General features: G+C 32.9%; 2 protein-coding genes across 2 annotated transcripts; both read left to right on the top strand.

Annotated features, from left to right (window-relative positions):
- Positions 1-71: 71 nt before the first annotated feature.
- On the top strand, positions 72-5,727 carry LOC106714784 (putative leucine-rich repeat-containing protein DDB_G0290503). The gene is made up of 16 exons (XM_045678404.1): positions 72-200; positions 547-1,068; positions 1,172-1,237; positions 1,558-1,621; positions 2,023-2,064; positions 2,165-2,463; positions 2,712-2,956; positions 3,031-3,137; positions 3,590-3,702; positions 3,811-3,913; positions 3,982-4,094; positions 4,317-4,517; positions 4,620-4,978; positions 5,062-5,182; positions 5,373-5,460; positions 5,563-5,727. Exons 1-16 carry the CDS (start codon positions 138-140, stop codon positions 5,703-5,705), a joined length of 2,649 nt encoding a protein of 882 aa, XP_045534360.1. The 5' UTR covers positions 72-137; the 3' UTR covers positions 5,706-5,727.
- Positions 5,728-6,044: 317 nt separating this feature from the next.
- LOC106714853 (translation initiation factor eIF-2B subunit gamma) lies at positions 6,045-8,652 on the top strand. Its single transcript, XM_014507971.2, has 5 exons — positions 6,045-6,149; positions 6,250-6,427; positions 6,541-7,367; positions 7,993-8,222; positions 8,425-8,652. The coding sequence occupies exons 2-5, from the start codon at positions 6,268-6,270 to the stop codon at positions 8,585-8,587; spliced, it is 1,380 nt and encodes a 459-aa protein (XP_014363457.2). The 5' UTR covers positions 6,045-6,149; positions 6,250-6,267; the 3' UTR covers positions 8,588-8,652.
- Positions 8,653-9,911: the final 1,259 nt, after the last annotated feature.

Here is a 9,911-nt window from a genome sequence, read left to right on the forward strand (position 1 = left end):
TAAAGTTGTTTTAATTCTCGATGGCATTTTGCTTTTAAATTGAAACGTCAAAATTTATCAAACCGTCTAGATTTTGGTAGAAATCAAAACTAACTTTTGATAACATATTTGGAATATAATTGTGAAAAACTACAAAAATGTCTAATTATAGCATTATGAGTGTGAAAGATATGATCGAAATGGCTTTCGGAGATCCACGGGTAAGTACTATCATATAATAATATTAGAGAAAGGTAAAAATTATTAGTAGATGAATGTTTTCCCTTTGACTTGCTCACGTCCGTATAAATTTTCCGAAGCACGACCATTTTTAGTAGAGTACCAATTTTGTCGTGAATTGTTTGGATGGATAAATGGTATGGGCATTGCTACGTATCCTAGTGAATACCTATTAAAATAAAAGTATAGGACTAATAAGAAACCTACATAATTTTTTAATACAAAGTTCTTTATGCCCAAACAATAAATCAAACCATCCTAAAATGTACTCTATGATAGTGGCTTTAAATAATGAGGACTTGTACATTATTTTCTACATATTTTCAGATTGACGTCGTTAATTTTAAACTAATACAGACGATTTTGTTTCTACTCGCCCGTCAACTGCGTCTATTGGGTCGTCGTGTAGAAGTCAATGTTGAACAACCTTTTTTAACGCCTCCTCGGAGCAATATAATTGTAACTGAACTTAAAATGCAGGCTGCAGTGCCTAGAAAGCCTAAACGAGCAAAACTATCAGAAACTGATTCAACAGACATGACTGCCGAAAAAACACCTTCTCACAGGAAACCATTAAAGACTGGAGGCGGTGCTCATGATTCTTCAAAAAGTGATCCCAGAACCACTGTAATCGACTCAAAGAAAGGAATCACTGATCCCAAAAAAACAATTACTGAAGCAACAAAAAGAGCTACTGATCCCAGGCAAGATGCTGTTGAACCAAGAAGAGGAGTTTCTGATCCCAGACAAGGTGGGACAGTAGCTAGGTCAAGAGAAACGGATGCAAAAAAAACGTTAGTTGATGCTAGAAGAGGAGTGTCTGACCCAAGATACGATGTTGGATCACAGGTAATGTAAATAATTTTTCTCCTTTTAACTGTAGTTTATTACGTTTTAATTTATACTCAATCAATTAAAGAACTTTAAACTTCTAACCTAGTCTCCCCAACAGGATGACCAGAGCGTAATTGGTGCGATTGAAGAGAAAAGAGAACGTGTGCTCCGTGTTATTCGTCAGGTTCACTATTGTCATATCATCGTGTCTTTATCATTTGTTTTTTTTTTTCAGCAATACAATTATATTTTTTGTTTTGCATTGTTTTTGTTCGTTTTTTTTGTTTTATGCATACAACAGTACAGGTGCGTATGGTAATATGTTTTGAAGTGTATCGATCTACGGGAATCTGTGGAAAGCCCGAATGAAATTTGTTCTTTTATTTCATCTAAGATAAATTACTTTAAGCGTACACATAGAAGGAAGGATTATAAATGTTTATAAAAACGGTCACTCCAATTTTCAACTAGGAAACGTCCGTCAATAAACGTTATTTTTTATAGAGAGCAGATTCACGAGAAGAAGCTGAAAAATCTCCAACTCCAATGGCATCGCTTGATAGCATAGGTATTGCTGAAATACAGATAACGTTTGTATAAATCTCATTTATAAAAAATGAAATTTTAATAATGTGAAGGTAAAAAACATTGACAACATTGATGCAGTAATCTTAGGTATATTGCCTTTTACATTGTCTTTGAAGCAGGGTGTAAGTAGTATTGATAACATAGACAGTTGTTGATGTTACGTTAACATTATATTATAGAAATTAATATCCGTAGTCTGTTAATATCATACTGTATTAGAAAGTAATAAAATGCATTCAAATTACAACTAACATTTGTATTAATATTCTACAGAGTTGCAGTACGAAAAGCTGTTAATCGGTATGATTATTTACAGCATATTCTTATGACATTATTTCTTTACATGTAACTGTAAATTAAGTACTACTTAAATGCTTACAGTTGAACGAACCTCTTCTGAAGAAACTAGGATTGGTATTGAAGGTAATATAATTTTTAATATTATTGCCAGGTGTATAAAACAAATTGACTGTAAAATAAATAGTAGAATCGAATCAAATAACTGCTTGACTTTATCTAACAGATCCTCGCTCAACAATGAAAAAACTGAGGCTATCCGTAGTGACACAAGATCAGTTTCAAGCTTTAGTTGAGAAGGTTAGAGAACTGCAGAATCAGTTTGGCGGAGTTCCTTCAGCTAGATTTCCAGAAAACATTGAACTAATGCAGCAACTAAGAAAAGGAGCCTCATTAACTGATGCTATGGCTGCCTTACAATTATCAGCCCGTCTCGAAGCTGCTGAAAAAACATTAGGCCAAATGTTATCACTCATTACCACAATAGCTGGTGATACTCCCGGAATAGACGCAGCTGTGAGTGAGGTAAATAATTTTCAAGACTACCTTGAAATACTTATAATGCAAAAATACTTCCAATAAACTTAATATAACATGCTTATTAGTTTTTACTTCTTAGTAAGGAATAGAGTTGAGTTCTTCTTTCAGCTATATCATTTTCCTGGAATACAAAGTAATCTACCTAACTTTATATCCAAACGCATAATGAATGGTTTTATAGAATTAGTACTTAAAGCTAACATTGGTATAACAGTCTATAAACTCCTTTTAAGACTTTAAGAAGGACAACCACCAAAGCACGGGAAACAACATACGGTGACAAAAAGTTGACCGAGCAATTCCGTGCAAAAGATCGCGACACGTCACCGGCTATGAAAACAGCTACATTGCAACCAACAACTCTAAAGACAATTTCAGAAGAAACCAAACAACCATCAACGTTTACATATACTCAAACTGCAGCTGGCCAAGCTAAAAGTGTACCAGAAGAGCCTGTTATCACATTTGGTGATTTAAAGTAATATTACTAAAATCTTAATATTGCTATGTTAGATGTTCAACGATTTCCTTTTATGTTGTATTTCATTTCAGCCATGCATTAGAAAAATTGCAAGGCGAAATACTAAATGAAGTCAGAACTATAAATAATGCCAATACTGAGAGTGCTAATAATGCCTTAAGGCTTACAAAAAAATTAGGTTAGAATGTTTTAAATGTATGTATTTCTATTTAATAATGTGGCAAGCGAGCAATCAGCCACCTGTAAACGCTGAAATAGCGAAACACCGTTGCCCATGGACATCCGCAATTGTAAATGCGTTGCCTACCTTTAATCGACGGAGGTGGAGACGCACACGAGGAGAATATCACTCCTTCCTATGCGTCCCCTCCACCATCAAATCCATTTATCCTTCCCATTCTTTTCTTATAAGAAAAGGATGGGAAGGGAAAGGGGACTAAACTTATACCTCCTGCACCCACACTCATTAGACGAAACGCTTCCACTTCAGGACTGTATTTTGTATGGTCGTGGTATTTCACCGGGCGAGCCGGCCGATTCTGCAACAGATGTTGTCGTTGTTTGTGTCTACCACTATTGTTTGTTTTTGGCAAATTTAACCAAAAGTTACGTTTATTTCAATGAAAATAGAGTTGAAAATAGAGGCGTTGTCACAGCTAGCACCGAAGATGAATGATTTAGAAAAACTTGTGTCAAATTATGCTGAACAAATTAATGCTTTGGACACTGGTTTAAGTGCACAGGTAAAATAGTAGTTCAATAAAATATTACCAACAATCGTATAATTTTTGTCCTGTATATACCCTAGGCTAAAATGAAATCTTACCTAAATTAATATTTTTTTATGACAGATGACTGATTACCATGAAAATTTGAATCAAATGCAACACGACTTGGAAGTTGCCTTAGAGACAATGGCCGAGGCACTTGCTAACACCGGCTCTGATACTGAAGGTTTGCAAACAGAATAAGTTGTTCATGATCTCAAGTATAACTCTATTATGACAAAATTATTTTCGCAGTTGTAGCAGAATTGAATACTAAACTTGGATTTGTTCAAGAAGATATTGATAGAGCAGCTGTAAACCAAAAGGAATTATTGGAAATGCAAAATGCTCTTCATGTAGAACTGCGAGTATGTTTTAATTTTTTAAGTAACAAAATAAGAATTATGACTCAATTCTCATATATAATCTGGTTTCAATTCATCGAGTACAATTTACTTCAACCACTAACGTGATATTTCAAAAGTTATCATCAAATTTTGCCCCGTATGGAAACGTCAAAACACCTTATTTACAAAGTAAGATTAGGTAAGATTAAAGTTGCTATTATAAATTGAATTTGCACTCGTTAGGGTCTATGGCAAGAAATCGAGGTATTAAGGGAAGTAAAACCCGATAGAGATGAAGTTGTGGATGCCCTTCGTGATAAAGCCGGACTTAAGGCATTGAACGGTCTGGTGTCCCAAAACCATTTCGATGCAGTCCGTGGAGATTTCCAAAAGAGTGTTGCTGCTGCTTACGACAAATTTAACAACCAAGAAATAGTATGGCAGGTAAACACATTCTTGACATAAAAACAACGATTTACCATATTATCAAATACTGAGATATCTACATTGTTCTAATTGAATCCTGATTTAATCATTTTATTCCAGAAAGCTATTGATGATATTTATAGAGAACTGAGCGAAAAAGCTGATTTGGTTCAACTGAATAGCTTGTCTAATGATATCGATAACAAGCTCAAAATTCTAAACAGCAGAGCTCAGTTAATCATGGACATTCTCGGAGAACCTGTCGCTGCAGCTACCACTAAAAAGCTTTTCCGTGATTCTGCTTGTCTATCTTGTTCCACGCCAGCACATATGGAGATTACAGAAACGGACACCATCCCGAAACTTCCAGAATTTCCAAAGCCAGCACAAAAAGTTCTCGACATAGAAAAAACTTCAAAACCGGCAGAAGAGAATGTATGCATACCGGGTAGACCTATACCTCATGCATTAGACCCAAGGTACAAAAATATCCATAATTTATTTTTTTTTAAATTTCCAAAATCTGAAAACTTGTAAAGATAAATAAATGTTTTCTGTACAGATCGGAGTTCTGCAAACGTTATTGTGGTGGTGGTGCCGTAGGACGTCCAATAAAGAAATACGAACCTATTCGATTCGTTTCCTCATCACTTAAAACAACTACCATTGGAACCGATGGAAAAGTAATTTTACTATATACTAATTTAGTTTTAGAAAACATAATAACTATCGATTTCACTTAAGTAACTACTTTTGGATTGAAAGGGAATAATAATTTTAAATAAGTCCTCGCCAATGTTAACATGAAGGTGTCATCTCACAATTTTTACATAACTTACAATGAAATGATTAAAATCTTATTAATTTTTCTAGACTTACAAGACGGAAGAACCTTGTCAACCGTGTGTCCCATGTAATCAAACACACTCAGAAACAATTCAGCCCTTGGAAGCTGATCAAGGTACCAAATGAGATCGAATTTGAAATGTTTATGCTCTAAAATGAAATACTATTTAAATAGGATCGTAACTAAGGAAATAATAACATATATCTTACATTTTAGCTCCAAAATTCAAAGAGGAACACGTATCTGATGTAACGGCACCGTCTGATTTTTTCATGCAGGAAGTATCTGGTTTAGAACAAGACCCTGAGACGGCGAACAGCGTTTCTGTTACACCAACACTTCCTTTAGATAACGACTAAAAATAAAATTGATTTTATACATACCAAGAATGTTCTTACATTAAAGTTTTATTTCTTTTTTGTTCTGCCTTTTTTCCTCGTGGGTTAAAAATAACATAAGTAATCATACGCCATATTCCCCGAAAATATACTGCCGTGTGTTTATCAAAATTCTTGTAAGGTATCGTAGGTCCGCTACAATTTTCTGTAGCTAATTACTTTAAATCTCAAAAAGATGCAAGTTTTTAAATTTACTGATAAAACCTAACGTAAATGTCAATTCCATGTCAAATTGCTATCGTGTGGTATATTTGAAGTTTTGTTTTGACGTACGTATGATTGTCTTTAGTTTGACTAAAAAATAGCAATTTATAAATTAATATAGATAATTTCTCATACGTTAAAAGTCTTTTACTCCACAAAAAACCTTTGTAAAAATAAAATAGTATTCGTATATGACGAAACGTAAGTTATTAGTATTACGATGTTTAAACCAGTTGAGGTTTGTATTTAATTCACATCCACGTTGTTTTCATCAAGTTTTCATCATTTATTTTGTTAACAGGTTAGACTCTGTGCCAAGATGCATAAAATTTTGGAATTTCAAGCTGTAGTCCTGGCAGCTGGGAAAGGTTCTCGGTTACCGGACGTTGGTGGCAGCGTGTCGAAATGTCTTTTGCCTGTGGGACCATACCCTGTCCTATGGTATTCGTTAAATATGTTAGAAAAAGTTGGGTTCCAAGGTCAGTATACTTATTTCGTTTTTTCTTCTTGTTTGACGTTCCAGTCTTGATGACAAGTCATGATCAATATGGATTTACTGATTAAATTTAAATAAAAATAATGTCTGTTACAGAAACCATGATTGTTGTTCTGGATGAAGATAAATCAAATATTTTGAATGGTTTAGAGAACTGTCCCTTAAAAATCAAATATGAATTGATTGACATACCTTCAGAGGAGGATTGGGGTACAGCAAATTCATTAAAATATATTAGTAACCGAGTAACAACAGATCTAGTAGTTGTTTCTGGAGATCTCATTACAAACATCAATCTTAATGAAGTGCTAAATTTGTACAGGAAACACGATGCTGCTTTAACAACTCTCTTTTTTAATAATGGTCCTGAAGAATGGCAAAAGTTACCCGGTCTTCCAAACAAGACAAAACCTGACAGAGATCTAGTTTGTGTAGATGAAGAAACACAAAGACTTGTCTTTCTTGCCAGTGCTAGTGACTTTGAAGGCAATGTTTCAATACCAAAATTATTGGTTAAAAAGTTTGAGTCCATCAACATGTACAGTAGATTACTTGATGCTCATGTGTATGTTATGAAAAAGTGGATTATCAACTATTTTATTGATGCTGATAGATTTACTTCAATCAAGGGTGAACTTATACCACTTATAGTAAAGAAACAACTTTCTAAACCTAAGAATCCGGCAGAGAAAAAAGGGACTTCAGAGAAAAATGTTGAGTTATTTAAGGATATCTTTTATTATGCGGTGGATCAAGGATATGAAAGTAAAATAAGACAAATGTCAGCGTACAATGATCACAAACTGGGAAGCAAGCCTGTCTATTGTAATGATACTTTGAGATGTTATGCTCATATACCTGATAAAAATACTTTTGGTATTAGAGTTAATACACTCCCATCATTCTGCTTGTCAAATAAAAAGGTAAAAGAAAAAAAAATAATATTAAAATATAAATTAATTATTATGAAATATGACTATCTAATAGTTATCTATAGTAATTTTAAATTAGAGTAGAATCTACAAGTCTTACATAAAAAGCAATCACTTGATCTATATATATATATAGTATCACTTGATCTATAGATCTATTAGTAGAATATATATATATATCCTACTAATATTTGAAAGTACACCTTATATTTGAAAATAATATTACTCAAAAGTTTAGTGCATGTTAACAATTTATATAAATACAATAAGAAAGTATGGATAGATTGAGTGAAAGAGGATATGCGTAAGAAGGGGGTAAATTTAGATATGACGGCTGATAGAGATGTATGGGGGAGTAGTATATACTGTGCCGACCCTCCATAGGGATAAGGACAGGTTAATGATGATGATAAATACAATATTTTATGTATATTAATATTATAAAGAAAAATGATTTGATTATTTGCTTGTTTGTTTGCATTGAATAGCCGAAACATTTAACCAGCAAAAAATTCTTTCACTGTTAGGATGCTACATTATCCCGGATGACATAGGTTATATTTATTACAAGATAAAGTTGCTGGCAACTTCTATACATTATAATCTTGTCTTTCAGATTATATCTCAATGGGAAAATCTCACAGGGTCACCTTTGACTGACAGATTGCATCCCAACAGTGAAGTGAAGACAAAACAAATAGATGAAACATGTACAGTCGGAGAGAAAAGTGTTGTCAATGAAAAAACATCAATAAAAAACACATTCATTGCTGCCAACTGTACTATTGAGAACAAAGTTAGATTAACTAATTGCATTATAATGAATAATGTAACTATTAAGGAAGGGTATGTATTTTTTTATTCAACTAGAATTTTCTAAAAAAAAAATTAAAAAAAAATACTTTTGGAAGGACTTTATCTTTTATTCATAGAGCACCAGCTCTTAGTGAAATCGTTGATAAACTATTTTAATTAAATATATTTTTATTGTTTAACGAAATTATAACATTGCTAATATTTATTTAAATTATTATTTATGTGATTACAGTTGTGTTCTACAAGATTGTATTGTATATACTGGGGCTACACTTGAAGGAAACTGTTCTTTACAATACAGTATTGTTGGACCGCACCATTTAGTGTCGGCTTCTACTACTGGTGTTCATCAATTGTACGCGGAAACAACGGACAACATGATTACACTTGGATAGTCAATTGATAAATTCAAATAAAATGGCAGGTCCAAAAATGATTTTTCAAAACAGTTTTATAATTATCTTAACGTTAATATTTCCAGGATAGTTGGCAAATGCTAAATAATACTTTTTACAGTAAATAATTGTTGAAAAAATAATAATATATATAAATAAAAAAAATAAAAATAAAAAAATTTAGTCATAATTGGTGTTTTAATTTTCCCAAGTATTTCTGATTTCCTTCGCCGATACGTGCCGTTTTCATAACAATGTTTTCCTTTACTGTAAGAACGTCGTATTAAAAAGAGTAGGTATATTTTATTCGCAAGCTTGTGTCGAATTAGCATCGTACGTAACTAGTGTCATCATATGGGAAGGCAAGTTGCTCATGTAAGCGCTTAATTGGATATTAATGAGGAGACATTCTCGAAACATTTCTCAATTGCTATCGCAGTACGTTATCTGTTGCTCATATTACAATGTAGCAACAGACTTTAAGAAAACCATTCTAGTTTTAACTTTATCTAAAAATCAATATGTGTAGATTTATTTATTCCGGCGAAATAGGGTTAGTAATCAATCTAGAATCTAATATATCATCCATTTCAGAATATCTAATTAGAATCCAAATGCAATCCCAGAATTCTCTCCTCACAGAATTGCGCGATCAACCGCAAGTCGTTTGCAAACGTTGTCGTTTACTATCTCATAATCCATGTTGCAACTGCAGATTACTTGCTCGCCGGCGATATAGCAAACAGAAAAACATCGTCTGTAGTGGATGATACTAAATATTTAAACAACTGGACTTTGTCTCCGGGATAAAGATAATGTATAAGATTGTCTTCTAAAACCTTCTAAGAAGTCTTGACTCATGATAGAGGTTTCAGAAGAAACGATGCACTGAGTCTAAAGCTCTTAATAATCAATTACAATTATATACTTGTTTACTAGGGCAACATAATACCACGCTATTATATCATCTAACTATCCTAGACCAAATTCGACCATCAAATATTCTATTCCCAAGTTTACACCAAGGCTCTATTTCTTAGTAACCTCAGTAAAATTGTGTATTTACTTTACATAGAAATATTACACAAATGTAAATTTTAAATGATTACATTTTAAAAGTCACATGCAACGCATTAAGTAAAAACTTGATTGGTGTCAAATAAGACAATGATAAATATTAAAACATAATTTTATTTCGTCATTGCAAACTTAAGTCGCAGTTTATACGAGATGGAGTATGTTACGTACCTATATATTAACTTTCTTATAAAGTTATAGAAGGTCATTTGAAAGCATTACTCCAAAGAACTTAAAATATGACCTT

The sequence above is a fragment of the Papilio machaon genome, chromosome 6, assembly GCF_912999745.1.
Source record: "Papilio machaon chromosome 6, ilPapMach1.1, whole genome shotgun sequence".
In the NCBI taxonomy this organism is placed as follows: Eukaryota; Metazoa; Arthropoda; class Insecta; order Lepidoptera; family Papilionidae; genus Papilio; species Papilio machaon.